The 15,045-nt window shown below is 47.4% G+C and overlaps 1 protein-coding gene across 4 annotated transcripts in view; it reads left to right on the plus strand.

Moving 5' to 3' along the window:
• Nucleotides 1–15,045, plus strand: part of OSBPL5 (oxysterol binding protein like 5) — a 170,491-nt gene that overhangs the window by 25,019 nt on the left and 130,427 nt on the right. The window contains exon 1 of one of the 4 annotated variants that reach the window (XM_066998912.1): nucleotides 11,233–11,386. The exons of 2 other annotated variants lie outside the window; for them this stretch is intronic. In XM_066998912.1, coding sequence (XP_066855013.1) covers nucleotides 11,279–11,386 — 108 coding nt within the window. In that variant the 5' untranslated portion in view covers nucleotides 11,233–11,278. Of the gene's footprint in view, nucleotides 1–11,232; nucleotides 11,387–12,022; nucleotides 12,210–15,045 lie in introns of those variants that run through there. One more of the 4 variants, XM_066998914.1, reaches the window with a different exon arrangement.

Here is a 15,045-nt window from a genome sequence, read left to right on the forward strand (position 1 = left end):
GGACTCTTAATTTTTAAGTCACTTTAAGGATAACCACCAGCCCTACCTTCACAGGAGCAATAGACATGAAGTACCACAAGACTGCTTATTTTCCTCTCCAAGTTCATTTGCGATTTAGATGTTTTTTATAAAGTTTATTTCTCTCTAGTTTGCCCTTCCGCCACACACACATCCACCTTCTGTCTGTTAAAGGTTTGCCCTCCTAGCTTGAAATAGGTCTCAAAAAGCAGTGCTGTTGGTAGGAACATACAGTCACTAAATCAGTGTTTATGTGGTACCAGTCAAACAGCTACAGCAGAGCAGTCCTGCACCTCCAAGGAGGTTTGCTAAGGGACATAAGATTTACTCCTGTAAGCAAATTTTTTTCAGAGTTCAGACCCTCGCTTCAGGTAGTTATTTCAGTTTGTGACTGACCCTGTGTACTTTGACAGTTGCACAGGTGCCTGCAGGAGCTGAGATGCTCAGATGTGCCTAGCATGAAGGCGACAGAGATGTTTCAGTGGTGGCCAGCATGCATTTCTAAAGCGGTGTGGCTGAGCTTGAAACTTCTTGCAGCTGCCTTTACTGAAGACGACACTGAAACACTGATTGTCCCGTTGGCACTAATTTTTGCCCGACCCTGTGGGCCTGTTCAGCTTGGTGTGAGCTGGATGAGATTTAAATGCTATTTTGCACGTGAGAGTACTGTGGTGGGGACAGACGGCTGAGCCAGCAGGGCTGCAGCACCTCAGAGAAAACACCCACGCTCATTCATATACAAAGTCGTTATATCCTGCAGTGGTAACTCTTTGTTTCTGCCGCCCTCTCACGGAGTTAGGAGCTGCCCTCCTTTTGGTTTGGCTATGGGGAATTTTTATAGTACATTGGGCTGAATTTGTTCAGTTGGGTGAGGGTTTGAGCAGGTACCCACTCAGCACTGGTGAACCTGTTGGGTGTTGTGGTGACTCTGGAAGAATGGAGGTAGAAGACAGCTATATTCAGACCTAGCTGGCAGTATGTCTTTTGTATCTATGTGCTTTTGTAGAGGTGATTCACAATTTTGTTTTTCCATCACAAGATGCTCAGAAGACTTGCAGTAATTATTCTCTGAAACTCTCAGAGAAAGCTTCTCACACAATTCCTCCAAATACACAGAATATAATTCATTCAGAGCAGTTAATAATACCCACCTCAGACATTTTACAATTTCTATTTTTATCAGCAGTCAGTTAACTGAGTGCATTGTGGCATAATTTCTGTGCAGTGCAATGAGTTCAGCAGACCACCTGGCTGTGTTTCCTTTTTTGCTTCTCTTCCTTGTCACACTTTAAGGTAAAATGTTCAGCATCTGAAGCACTAGAAGTCCACAGAGAACACTTGTGGCTCATCAGAAACACCCCAACCACCCTTGTCCACCCATTAGGTCAGTGCAACACCTTTTGGGGGACACTTGGAAATGCCCTTTTTCCAGAACCTGAGATGGGTGTCTGGCTGAGCTGGTAACAAGAGTATTATTTTTCTAGCATTTGAAAGCTGAGCCCACCTCTGCCCCTTTCCAGAAACATGACTTCAACTGGTGCCTTCTACCCACTTCCTTACAGTTTAAATATATTCAAATATAAATACATGAAAATGTTGAAATATGTTCATCTTTCATACACCAACAGCCCTTCAAGCTCAGCATTGTGGGGAATGTTTCTGCATGTCCCCATCCTTTGGTCCTTTGATTTCCTTGTGCACTTTCTTGAGAAGTGAAGTAGTTAGAGATTACTGGCAGTACAGTTACGCGTCAGCTGAGCTGGCATCTGTTCAGGTGAAGGGGAATATAATAGAGTAGAGCAATCAGTTCAGACTCTCTTTAAACATGGAATACCGATATAGGATAGTTGCAAAAGAAAGGGAAAGGAAGAGATTTGCAACCTCTGTAATTAAACCAGCAGTACTTCCCAGGAAGGCATTCCGTTTCTAAAATCAAGGCTTGCTTTTTTACCTTATATTGCTGCATGAATTCTTTAAGCTATCCTGACAAGACCCAGTCTTCAGCTGTGAGCTATATCAGAATGTCCACCCTGGTCTAATATGAACCGTTTACTTAGAGCAGGATAACCAAAATGCACATAGACAAGCTCACAGGTGTCTATAGTCACTTTGTGTTTAGAAAGGTCCCTTCCCATTTTAACGGAACAGAATTTCCTTTGCAAGTTATCTGAGAGTCTGCCGAACAACTGCCAGATGTCAAATCCTGTGTGTTTTCTTGAGCTGATGCCATTTACCTGTGCTTTGGGTAAGAATTGAGAGTCCTGCACTCCCCTACATTTCCACCCACAGCCTTCCTCTCCCAAGCATACAACTCCCATACCAAGTAAGCTTTTCTTTCTGTTAAAAACAGAGAGGATAGTGGAGGAGAAATTTCCACCAGTTCTTGGCCTTATGCTTTTAGAGGTACGTAATTTAGAGTATATCTTACTGGCTCTCTTGTTAAAAAAGGCACAGACGAACCTTTATTAGTTTTTTTTTTTCCCTAGACAGCCAACAGCCTAAACGTAGAAACAGAGACACCTTTTCTGACTCATTTTTGTCTTCTCGAGATGTAACATTTCTTCTTTGCAGGTCCTTTGAGTTTTAGAAAATATCTTCCATTCTAAAAGCTCATTGGCACTTTTACAAACTCTTTGTTTTTTTAAGGGAAAAATCTAATAAACTCACAATAAAGCAATAGAGAAGAACAAGTCAGTGACTGTGTTTCTCTCTACCAGTGATAATGTGCAATACTGGACTGAAATAAAATGTTATTTATATCAGAATAGGAGTAATTGCAGTTCTAGATGTGGTAAAACATCCACTGATGTTAAGAGTTTAAAATGTAGGTAAACAAAGTCTGTGGGAAAGGTTGCCTTCTGTGCCGTGAAGAGCTATGAGCAGGTAAAAGGTTTGCACAGAGAACTTCAGTAGCAGAGCTCAGCAATGAGACCAGGTCTGACGAGGCTGTTTCTTTCCTCACCAGGCCCTCCTTTCTCTCCTCTGGGCTCTGTGCTTTGCACCAGCTTGCAGAATAGGCTTTTTGAAGCTTTTTAGTACTCATCACGGATGATAGCCCCCTAATTTTGTGAAAAGTAACGTCTGCTCAGGGAGAAACTGTGTGTACATGTGCAGGTTTGTAAGAAGTGAGGCGTATTTGAGAGAAGAGAAAACAGTTCTGCCTGAGTATCCTTAAACTTTACCAACCCATTTGACATAATCCAGTGATCCAACTTCAACACAATCTTCTCAAATAAAGAAAAAAAAAAACAGGTTATGATCTGCAAAGCCCTAGCTGACATCAGTCTGTAGGCAGGAATTCACTCTGACTACCCAGCAGAGCCTTGTCTACGTGCTGCTGCCACGGGCCTCCTAAGAGCTCTCTGTCTGAGTCCAGAACTGCTGAGTTTCATCTGGTTTCACTGGAAAGTTTGACGGAGTTGCGAGGAGCACAGAGTTTTGCTGCAAAACCACAATCTGGCTGAGATGCTTGGCATGGCTCTGATGAAAACAGACTGAATTTTAGGGTTTTACTGTGATCCCACCCCCAGGAAACTATTTGGATTCTGCTCTGCTTATAAAACCCTCCATGTAACACTTTTGCCAAGGATTACTTAAGTCACTTTTGCAAAATACTGCAAAGTTAGCTCATCATATGTAAGTGCAATTATTTGTCTCCTCTTGAGATGAGTTAAAGAGAATACTTTATCCTACTCTTTTCTTTACTCTACTCTCTCCTTTGTGCCGAGGAATCTAGTGGGAAGTGGGACAAAGATGAATTGAAGTCACAGAGTCCCTGAGGGTTTCTTGTTCTGGGTGGCAAGAGATGGTCTTGAACTCTGGTTTCATTCAAGTATGCATGACCAACGTTACCCTTCTAGTCCTGTAGTCAAGTCTGTGTAACCACAGAGAGGATTTGTTGCTCAAGCCTATGGTGTGTTTCTCATGGACAGCTTTTTCAGGAAGACATTTGTCTGAAGGAGTCGGTCTCACTTTTAATTCCTTTATCTTTACCATGAGAGTCGAAGTGGATGCCTGCCACATTTACCACAATTCGTCTTCAAAACGGTAGCATAAAAACAGTGACAGTGGCTGACTGAAAAAAGCAGCCTTTGGCCCTATTGCTCGGCTTGTTCTCAGTGGAGGCCTGGGAGGAGTATGGGTCCAGGGTGCCCCAGCTGAGGGTTCTGCTTCCAGGGTACCCTATGACTGCCGTCATCCCCAAGGCATGAATGGGGAATGAGGACCCTGATCCTCCCTGCCAGGTAATCGAGGGGAAGACTAAGCAATGGGTGAACCTATGGAGCTGCTAACAGCCAGTAGCTAAGATGACACATTATTCTGAAACCGGCCTCTTTGCATTCAGCAGTATTTCCCCCCCAGTATCTCTTCAGTCAGCATCCTGCTCATATCTCAGAGATGTCACTCAGTTTTTCAGACAGATCAGCAATGTGGTTGTGAGGTGAACCTCCTGATCATCTTTATTTACTGCTCTTCAGTTCATAGGCAGAGCGATCTTGGAGTACACGGATCTGGATTCCTTCTCAGTGAAACTGCAGTGGAGGATGTACTCTAGGAGCATACCTGATTCACTGCAGCCGCTGATGGGTGCTGACTTGGTAGGACTGGTCTAGAACTAGTCCAAAGCCAGCCCTCTGAAATGCAAACAGTGTGGATATTACACCCTCAACACCAAGTGCTCGCCCTACAGATCTGCTCCTACTTGCCAATGTAGGCATAGCATGAGAAGGCCATGCACCACAGCAAGCCTGATCTCACTGTAGGAGCAGATCAGGAGGCATTATAAATGGCAGTGGAACAATGAAGGTCATCAGGGCTGAAAGCAGCTGGGACATTAATAATTTTATTTGCAAAGTGATGGAGCAAATATCTACAGCTCTCTGCAGTGACCTCGTACTTCCCAGGCTATTATTCTGTAGTGTCAAGACTCAACTAGTAGCTAAATCCAGCCATCCTTTGCCAGACTGCCCTTGTGTTTGGACATCAATAGCATAGATCTAGTCAGTGGCTCTGGGCTCAAATCAGGTCCTCTCTGGCATAAAAGAGGTGGACTTTCTGCTCTGGAAGAAACATTTATGTGTTGCCCTTTTGGGCTGTAAGTCAGAGTATGGGCTTTGATGATGTTAGATCTGTTTGGGGGAAAACTGTTTTTTTCTTCAGGCTTTACTCTTCTCTGTTTTACTTCTGCATTTAATCTGTGACAGGAACACTGGACAGGTGTCCCTGTTTGAAGCAAAAGGTAGAAAAAATATTGGCAGTCCTCTGTGCTGCCTAACCAGTAAGCCAGCTGTCCTTCAGCAGTAGCAGAAAATGCCATTGTACTCTTTCTCTTCCCAGTCTCCTTCAAGCCCCTGTGGCAAGTGCAGGTGTCCTGTTGAAGGGAGGCAACAGCAATAACGAAGAATCCTTAAAATTAATTGCAGGAGTCAAGGAGACTTTTTACTTGATGACAGACGTAGACAGAAGATGGATTTCAGAGAGAAGAGTGAGAAAGAGGCAGTGAGAGGTTCCGTGATTTATCGGAGACAAGCTGGCTGTGAGAATGACTCAAGAGTCAGGCAAAATAAAAGGGGTCAAGTATGAGAACAAACACATCCTGTAACGTTAGGAAGCAGCCACAAGCTTCGGAATATGATGTAGTGTTATTACAAAGCTACTGATAGATCAGACTTGTGACTGTCTGGCCTGACTTTCAAATCAATAGCATGCGTTGGGTGTCAGAAACTAGATTCAGTTGTCTGTAAGTCAAAATGCCCCTCTCTGCAGAGAATGAAGTAATGAACAAAGCAGAACTAAGCTGTGACCATCTGCCTGGATCCAGATCTATCCATGGACAGAGTATCGATCAGTCAGAAAATAGATAGCCCTAGAGAGATTGATAGTGGCCTATGTGAAGATCCGTGTGTCTGGGTCTGTGAATCTAATAATCAAACCATTTATAAAGAGATGTGTTTATGTTTTTCCTCACTGCGATGTTTTCTGCATGACAACAGCATTCAGTCCAGACAGATTAAGCTTGTTGGCATCTGCTCCGAAGTCTATTTGGAACAGGAAGAAAAAGAAACTGAAAAAAAGGAAAGTTTTTAAAATTTAACTTTATATGGACATTTCCCAATAGCTGTTGAGGAAATCTGTGATCATTCAGAAACATGTCAGCTATCCATACCAATGCGGGTGTTGCAGTCTGGTCCAGCCACACAAAAAGTTTGTCTACATATATGTTCGTATGCATGTATGCGTCTATTTACATATACGTGTATGTTTTAGTTTTATCCTTCAAGGCTTTGTAACAGCTAGCTTGCTTAGCAATTAGCTGGAAATATTACCAAGAACAAAGGCTATTGGAATGTTTTTGAGTAGCAAATTGGTTTCATGTCCTGTCTTATCAAGGGTTTTGAAATCCAGCCCAGATTTCACTGGACTGTTTGTCAGATCGTGGATGTCCCGGCTGCTTTCCAGCCTGCTGCTAGCTGCAGAAGGAGTGTTGCTTACCAAATCAGTTCAGCGTGTTGGGCTGCAGTTAGTTAGTACCCAGGCCTGCAGGAGCAGATTGATGGCTACCAAACTAACTCTTTAATCTGTTTTTCACACCAGAGCGATAATGGCAATATTCAGCTTCATTTCCTATCCTAGACACTTTGAGGAAAATAAAATAGGTTTGTGGTGCATGATTTGAACAGCCTTCAAATGAGCAGTGAGAAATGAGGAGCTCAGGTAGTCACAAGTAAACCTCCTTTGACTCCAGGCATAGCAAAACCAAGGTGTGAGCAAGAGCATTTTTACCTCCCAGCACACCATTCACGTAGCACTCCTGAGGGCGAGCCTCCTGGAGACAGGAGATGATACTAGCTAGGGTGCAGGCTAGGGAAGGTGAGATCTGCCCAAGAAATCTCCTTTAATGTCAGATAACTAAGACCACAAGAGACTTCTCTAGGATGAGGGCTGGATAGAAGTAGTTGAAATGACACAGGCAGGGAGCAGGGCGCCAGCATGGCCAACATCCATCATTCACACAAAATGTCTCCTAAGCTGAACTCTAGGCAGTCCACAGGGACTACTGCAGGTAGAAAACGATGCAGCAGAAAAGATAAAATACAGAGCAGCGAGATTTAAACAAGATACTCAGATTGCGTTATTCACCCAACTCAGCAGCAGGCTGACAAGAAGGACAGGAGCTGGCTTGCAGTACTACATGGTGAATATATTAGCCAGGAGAAAAGTTCTCACTATTGAAACACGCAGGAAAAATTACCTCTGCTGACGGAGGGAAAAAAAAACCAGCCAGAAACATCATCTCAGCAGGGAACACACGCTAACAGACACGAGCTGCTAAAATAAACAGAAGCGCAGCCTGCAGTATCAAAACGCGGTGGCATCCTGCTCCTTTTGACGCTTGCCCACTGCCAGCTGTGAAATCTTCGCGCTGCTGCTTTTATGCTCTGCAGTGTGACGTGAAAATCTTTGCCAAGCTGATATTCCCTGTGTTTGTTATTCACCATGCAGCCTCCCATGTAGAGCCCCAACTTTCAGCAGTCACCATTTGCTGAAAAATTTCCTCTGCCTTTTGCCACAAGAGGACTCCAATCTCCAGGAGCTCCCAGGGAGCTGTTTGTGTTTTTTTCTGACTTCCCCAGAGACCCATTCTAGCAAACTTGCAATTAGGATCCTGGTTTAGCAGTAGCTCTGTTTTTTGAAATGTAAAATAAGCAAACATTTTGCTGTGGACACGTTTTTTTTAAGCTTTAAACAGACACAGCACTTACCTGTTAACAAGGAACTCCTGCTCTATCCAGCAATGGCATCAAATATTTTTGCCAAGGAGCTTTGCACTGGAAAATGCATGTGGGTAAAAAGTGATCTTCTTCATATCGTTAATTGTATTCTGCTGTGTTGAAGTTTATGCCTATGGATAAAGACTTGTGTTCAATAACTTCTTTTTTAGCTCATTTGTTTTAAAGCTTCTTGCTTCTTGTCTCGCTGTGTGTCATGGGCTTAAGGGCAAGTATCTTGCAATGCTAACAACCATTCATATGATGTCTGATTAATGTGGTTATGGCTATAGAGACGTTGTACTAATTATAACGATATGAATATGATTGTTCCTCTCAATTTCCATTTTAATGGAGGCTAATAAATATATCTGATGGCTTTTATGGTATTTAATAACCTTTCTAATCATAAGCAGGAGCTTGTAAAACGTATAGATATGTTGTGAGATACAGGAAAGCATAATATGTGTGTCTTGTGGACACTGCAAGATGAGTATGCATTTGCGTTTCACATAGGTGGTCTCTGTTCGGGGGAAGAGGAGCTCAGCAGTTAGCAAAAGGTGAAGGATTCAAGGAGGAAGATGCAGAGAAAAGTCTTGTAGTCATTTCCTAGAGTAAACGGTAGGCTGCTGACCTGAAAGGACCGAGTGATGTCTGTTGCTGCAGCTCAACTCTGGCTCCCTTTATCACAATTTTTAAACAGCACTGATACTGTGTTGTCACACATCTCGTAGGATTGTCTTAAAAATACATTAGATGTTGTTTTTAAGTGCCCAGACTATTACACTCTGGATTGTAAGGTCTGGAGCAACACAACTGAGTCACTCTGATTTCACTCTCCCAGCACTACAATTACAGCTTATTGTGCTTTGCTGTTTTCCTTACCCTTATTTATGGTAGAGTCCACACCAGTTTACAAGCCCTCTTAGGACAAAATTATATTGCTGTGGTGAGAAAGGTAAGTGTTATGAATGCTGGCAAATGCCCAAAGAAAATATCACAGCTGCAGACCCTCTAAAAGGAGGGTTGGTTTCTTGCAAAGGAGAAGTGAAGCCAAAATGGACCTCAGCCCTAACTGCTGGGTATATCCGTCAGAAGTCTCTTGTCAAAAAGATTTATCATATCTGGGGACACTGATGAATTCGCTTTCAGCAAGGGAGCTCAGGTGTTGTTAGCACAGACACTGGGGCCATGAGCTCTGTAATCCACAGCTACTGCAGGAGGATTTTACGGCCAGCGCAGGTAGAGCTGCACGGACAGTGCAGGCAGGGCAATCATAAGCAGCAGAGACCAAGCAGATGCATTGTCTTCTGAATAGCTGTTAACCAAACAGACACTAGGGGGCTGTGGAAAGCAGTCTTTAAAAATATCAGCGCTTGTGTGGTTTGGCATCCCCACTTTTCTGTGGGGGGTTTATAAGGGAGAGCATGGGTCCAGGTCCTGTCTTTGGCAGACGGGCAGGGAAGCGATGGGTGTAACTCTCCTTGTTTAACCCACAGTCCGAGGACCCGTCTGGTGCAAGGTCTGAAGGCACAGCAAATCCAATTTCAGGGCTCCCTGGACCACATCAGAAATGCCATAGCCACATGATGCAAAACATCAGTCTGATGTAAATTTGCTCTAATGGTTCAGTTTGACTTACAAATCATTTGCAGTTTAACTGGCAAACCTTTTGCTTTGTTTATTTCCTGATGTGACATGCATTGTCCTAGAGCGTATAGGAAAGCATTAAGTGTATGCCTCACCACGACCTAGCTGTTTTGACAGGAGCATTTTTGCACGCCCAGGTTTTATCAAATGAGTTCTGTGTGGTGATTTGGCAGTGAGCAGGTGAAATAATAATTGTGGAATGATTTCCTGAGAAGAAGATCATTTTACTGGAAAGCTTTACCCAAAATACTACCAGCTTTTAAAAGTGCAGTCTTTGGGAAGTGGACTTTGAATCCTGCTGTGATTCATGTAGGGATGCTATAAACCTGAGACCTCTGTATCACAGTAGCCAAGGAGCCACATCTGCTGCCAGAGCTGGCCTAAAGCTACTCCGGATGCAGATGACGGGATCAATTCAAACCCATGGTTTAATAGAAAAGCCATTTGGACCAGGCAAGGTGCTGGCAAACTTCCTGGCTGCATTTGAGTAAGCCAGCCCTAAAAGAAGAAGTGTGAAGGGCACGGGGACATGCAGAAGAGCCCGGTGTGGCGTGGCCTGGAGCAGCCAGTGGCAAGCTGCTTCACCTCCAGCACAGTGGCTCTGCCTGCTGGTGCCCTGAGCTGGGGGGACCAAAGGGCCCTGGCACCTCCATGCCCCGCCACGACACTCAGGCTTGCCCTAAGGGTAAAACCATGGTGAGGATTAGGACAAAATCCCAACCAACTTAAAGGCAACTGGAGTCCTGATAACACTCTACACATTGCAGATCATGGCAGAAATCGCTATGGCTACAGGTGAATTTAATAATTACCTGTCAATGCAAGTGATTCTGGGGCTTGTTTAATAGGAAGAAAAGTCCCAGGGTAGCTCCTTCAGTAGTAGGGGGGCATGGAGGGGTTTCTGGGCTTGTTGCTCTTTGTGAGGCTCAGCTGGGTGTTTTCTCTCTCTAGCTCATCACCTGGAGAAGAGGTGTTGGGGCTGGGGACTTGGTCCCCACGCACGGATCTGGGCACTTTGCTGTGGATGAGGGCAGTCAATGCCTCTGCCTGCAGCCTCCAGTGTGAGTGTGCTCTGCAGAGCACTGGGCTGGTCTCAGTTTGCCTGAGCGTAGAGGGCAGCCCCAGCATGCTTGATCTGTTTATAGTCTAGTTTATGACCTGTTTATAGTCCTGTCTTGTGCTAGAACTTCTAGGAAAGAGTGAAAATAAATGCTGAACTCTCTCTCCAATGTCATGAAATGCTCCTAGCCAGGTACAGTGAATGAGTTTTGCTCTGTGTCCTGCCAAGCTCCCCAGGAGATCAGCTGCCCCTGCTGGCTAACAGTAGGTACGTGGATGTAAATAGTGCAGGGTGAGCCCCTGTAGTCCATCGGTTGGCCAGAGGCTGTGGATGGGAGAAACTGTCCTTGTCCAAGCTGAGCTTGCAGTTTTGGATGAATTCTGGGCTCTTTCTGAAGTCTGGGAGATGTTTTCACTTAGGAGAGTCAGTGCTCTTCAGAGCTGGAAGCTGGCTTGCTGGGCAGCACGAGGAGTGTCATAGCTGACGGGTCTTGGTCTCAGCTCGGGGGCTGCATGTGCTAAAGAGAAAACAGATCCAGCTGTTGTGCAGAGGGCAGGCTAGCGGAGCACTTGGGGCGTCTGGCTTAACACTTCTGGTTTCAGAAGCGTGAGTATGAGCTTCACGCTGCACTTTGCACCGCGGGCTCAGCTGTGAATGGGTGACTCAGAGCCAGCGACGAAAGTCAGACGCGCGTATTGGTCACGTTATCCCCTCATGTGATACTGCTTTCAGAAAGTTGGGTGCCTTTTGATTCTGCTGCTGCTGCCACAGGTTGGGGTGGATGTTTGGTTTCTCTCTTCCAGAGAGAGGTCCTGCTTTGTCTCCTGTTCTTGGTCTGGCGTCGACCTGCGTGTGGCTGTGCAGCTCGGAGACCGCAGTCCTGTACCAGGTACCGTGCTGCCTGTAAAGCCACATCCTCTCAGGGGGCTGGCAGGCTGCGGCCAGCGCTGTTGCAATCTGCCTGTTGTCCTCACCTGGAGGGGCTTGGGGGTCCGTGCTCGCCACTGGCTTGATTTTTATCACTCTGGCCACAGATGCGGGGCTAGGAGCCTGCCTGTGCCTCAGGGTAAAGTGCTGCGCGGGTGCCTTCGAGCCACAGTGATGGGGTAGACGGGTGGCTGGGTGCTGGGGCAGAGCGCTCCTGCAGCTGGAGGGCTTCGGTGTGGGGGCTTCTCAGGGTTGGCTTTTCTGCTCCCTCGCCCCAAAGGGCAGCTGTCTGCTTGCATGGGTCTGCGGGTGCCTCGTTGCTGTTCAGGGCTCTTGCTTTTGTTTATTTACCCTGGGTCTTGCCTTGGCTTCAGCCTCTCCCTGTGTCAGGGAGAAGGAAGAACCAAGCTGGGGGGAAGGAGGAGAACGGAGCTGAGCTCCGTGTCCACTCCGTGCTGATCCCGCCCGCGTTTTGCACACTTCCTTTCTTTTTTTTCCTCCTTCTTTTTTCCCTCCCCTTCTATTTTTTCCCTCTCTTCCCCCCTTTCTTCCCTCCCTCCCTCCCTCCCTAGCGTGGTTGGATCAGTCTTTTGGTATTTCCTGCCACCGCCGCCTCCCCCAAGCAGCTGTCTGGCTGCGGCCACTGCTCTCTGCTTGCTGCTCCGGGGGTCCACGCGCGTCCCCCCCACCCGACCCCACGTGTGTCCTGGCGGCGATGTGAGCGGCACAGTGGGGTGCGGGGTGCTGAAGGTGGCACTGCACGGGGCCCGGGGTGCCCCGGCCAGGTAAGGAATGCCGGGTATCCCCCACCTCCAGCCTCGGCTTGGCTGCATCCCTCCCAAAAGCCACCCCCCAAGGAAATGCCACCCAAAGCCTTCATCCCCAAAATAACCCCTAAAAGGAAATTACCCCCATAGACCCATTCTTCCCAAAGCCAGCCCATCTCCCCTGCACGGACGGGCTATCTGTTTTACAGTACAACATGCTCCTGTTGTGGGTTGGGGTTTGGCAGTGGGAGTTACGGGGTGCCCCCCAGGTGGGTCCCAGCACAGTGGGGCTGGGTGGAGGCGAGCAGCCGGCACGTGGGGGGCTGTGGGCTGTCAGGGGGACTTTGCTTTTTCAGCCCCACAAGCACATCTGGTTGGTGGAGCCTGTTTGTAAGGTACTTCTTCCAGGATGGCAAGGAAACAGGAGGCTGTCTCCACTGATATTAATTGCTTACGTGTAAATGAGGATGGTAATTACCTTTCCTATAGGAACTCGGAAGGATACTGTGCTGGAGACCATACGTGTTGCTGTCTATAAAACAGGTAGATTGTAGACCTGAGCTTGGGAATGCTTTTGGCTTGAACCGCATGAAGCGAGGCGGTATTTCTGGAGATACAAACATTTAAGCACAAACTTAACTGTCTGCTGGATCGGAAACCATGTTGTTCAAGTGCTGCACAAACCTCAAGCGCTGTAACTGCTGAACGTAAGTGAGGAGGAAGCTATGTCTGTAAGCTATACAGTTACTTCTTCGCTTCATCCAGCTGCAGTGGTATCTTTCTGGTCAAAATCTTCCTGCCCTCTCTTGCACTGATGCACAGGATGATGATACTGAGCACAGTCTGTGCAGCAGAGAGTAGCCCCTGCGTTGGATGTGTCCCCAGCTGCCACCTTTCCTCGGCAGCAGGTGTCCCCAGAGGTGTGACAGGGAGGGAGTTGAGATGAACCTTGAGACGTGCTGCAGCAGCTCCTCTCTGCATGTGGCAAGCTTTCTTGATGAAAGCAGAGAACAGGCATTCTCTGCTCGGTGGGGTGGCAGGTGACCCTGCACATATGCTGTCCTCAGGCTGGCAGGGAGAGCTCTGAGCAATGTGGGGGCAGTGGGGGACTCAGGTCGGGCACCAGGGGACACTTTTTGCTGCCGCTGCCCAAGGCAGGGATAGCATTTCTGTGATTCGAGGCAAAAAACGCAGGCCTTAGCTCTGCCCGCAGCCTGATCGAGTCTGAAGCAGAGAGTGCGAAGCTAAGGAATGATTTAATCGTGGTGTTACTTGAATGTAACCGAAAGGAGGATTTACTGCTGTAATCTTTTCATGGTACTTAATTTAATTTCTCTGTACTGTATTGCAACACTGATTCATCAGGTGAGTGGGAGGGAGGCGTGTGCGGTGCAGGTGGCTCCGTTTCCACTGCTGGTGATTAGCGAGGTGCTCTCAGGGCTGCAGCAGAGTGGCTCGGTGACCAGAGCAGCACTGCAGTGTGGGGTGCCTCTGGGGAGAGGCTGCTCCTGTAGTCTGCGATGGGTGATGTCTGCAGCCACGTGCTGTGTGTGCTCAGAGCAAACTCAGACTTAACAAGTTCGTATAACATTCGTAGATGGTGGAAATTTTCGTTACATCAATCTGAATCAGGTCAGACTCGTTTGATATCTCAGGGGCCTGCTGTCCGCAGGAGGCGGCGGAGAGATTGTCAGCATTGCCAGTGCAGGAGGTCTTTTAGGGCTGGATCACAGGCTTAAGAGGCAAAAATGAGACTGCCCTGAAAAATGAGACTGTCCTGATGTATGTCAGCTGCTTCTGAGCCAAGGGGCACAGAGCCCCCTCTGCAACTGCATGGGTTTGTGCTGTTTGACCTCGCTGTCTTATTCAGGAAAAAGCTGCATTTGGTGTTTCTTCTCCCGGTCTGCCTGCCTCTGGAGCCTTGAGAGCACAGTGCTTTCTCAGTCAGAAGTGCCGCTCCTCACACCTCTGCTCTTCCACGGGAGACATCTCTGGCAGTGCGCTGTAGGTGTCGATGCACCCCTGCTGTGGTTACCGAGGTAAAGGAAACCCAAGCAGCAGCTCAGGGAAGGGGAGCAGACAGTCCACATGCCAGGTCCGTGTGGGTTTGGGCAGGAATGACAGCGACCTGCTGTGGCAGCCAGCCCCAGCACTAGGCTGGGTTTGCTTACTCCTGGTGCAGACTCTGCTTTGCACAGCACCAGGCTGGGCAGAGCAAGCCAGCTGCTCCCAGGTGCCGCTGCTGCACGTGAAGCTCACAGCGCCTGCGGAGCAGTGTGGCTGCGGCATGTTTAATTGCACCAGGTTGTGTCTAAATCACAGGTTCTGGCCTCACCCAGCCCCTCCCCAGCGCTGTGGCTTTTTCTGGCTGTGCGAGGAAGGAGACAGTCATCCTGAAAAACACCCTTTGATAAGCTGAGCCTCTGTGGAGGGCTAAGGAGCAGTGTTTGGCCTGCCCAGGCCTTCTGTGGAGGGCTGGGTCCCAGAGCCCACGTGAAGTGCTGCTCCTCAAAGCTGGCTACGCGCTGCCCTTGTTTTCCGTTGGAAGGAAAGAAGGAAGAAGGCCTTGGGCCTGCCTCCTCCAGTGTTGATTGGTTGCTCTCCAGGAGCAGCTTTCCTGCCTGCAAAATCTATTACCCATGTGCTTCTGCTGTGATGCTAATTGGACACAACGCATCTTAGCATACTGAATATTTTTAAGGCAGCCCTCAGACAGCGGCAGCTCTGACATTCCTTGTTGAAATGCTTCTGTCTGCTGCGACCCTTGAGGTGGCTAGAGCACAGTGAGTTTGTCGATGCTTTCTTCCAGACGTGAGATCAGGTGAGCCAGCAAAGTATTCCTGCCATAATGCCT

The sequence above is a fragment of the Anser cygnoides genome, chromosome 5, assembly GCF_040182565.1.
Source record: "Anser cygnoides isolate HZ-2024a breed goose chromosome 5, Taihu_goose_T2T_genome, whole genome shotgun sequence".
In the NCBI taxonomy this organism is placed as follows: domain Eukaryota; kingdom Metazoa; phylum Chordata; class Aves; order Anseriformes; family Anatidae; genus Anser; species Anser cygnoides.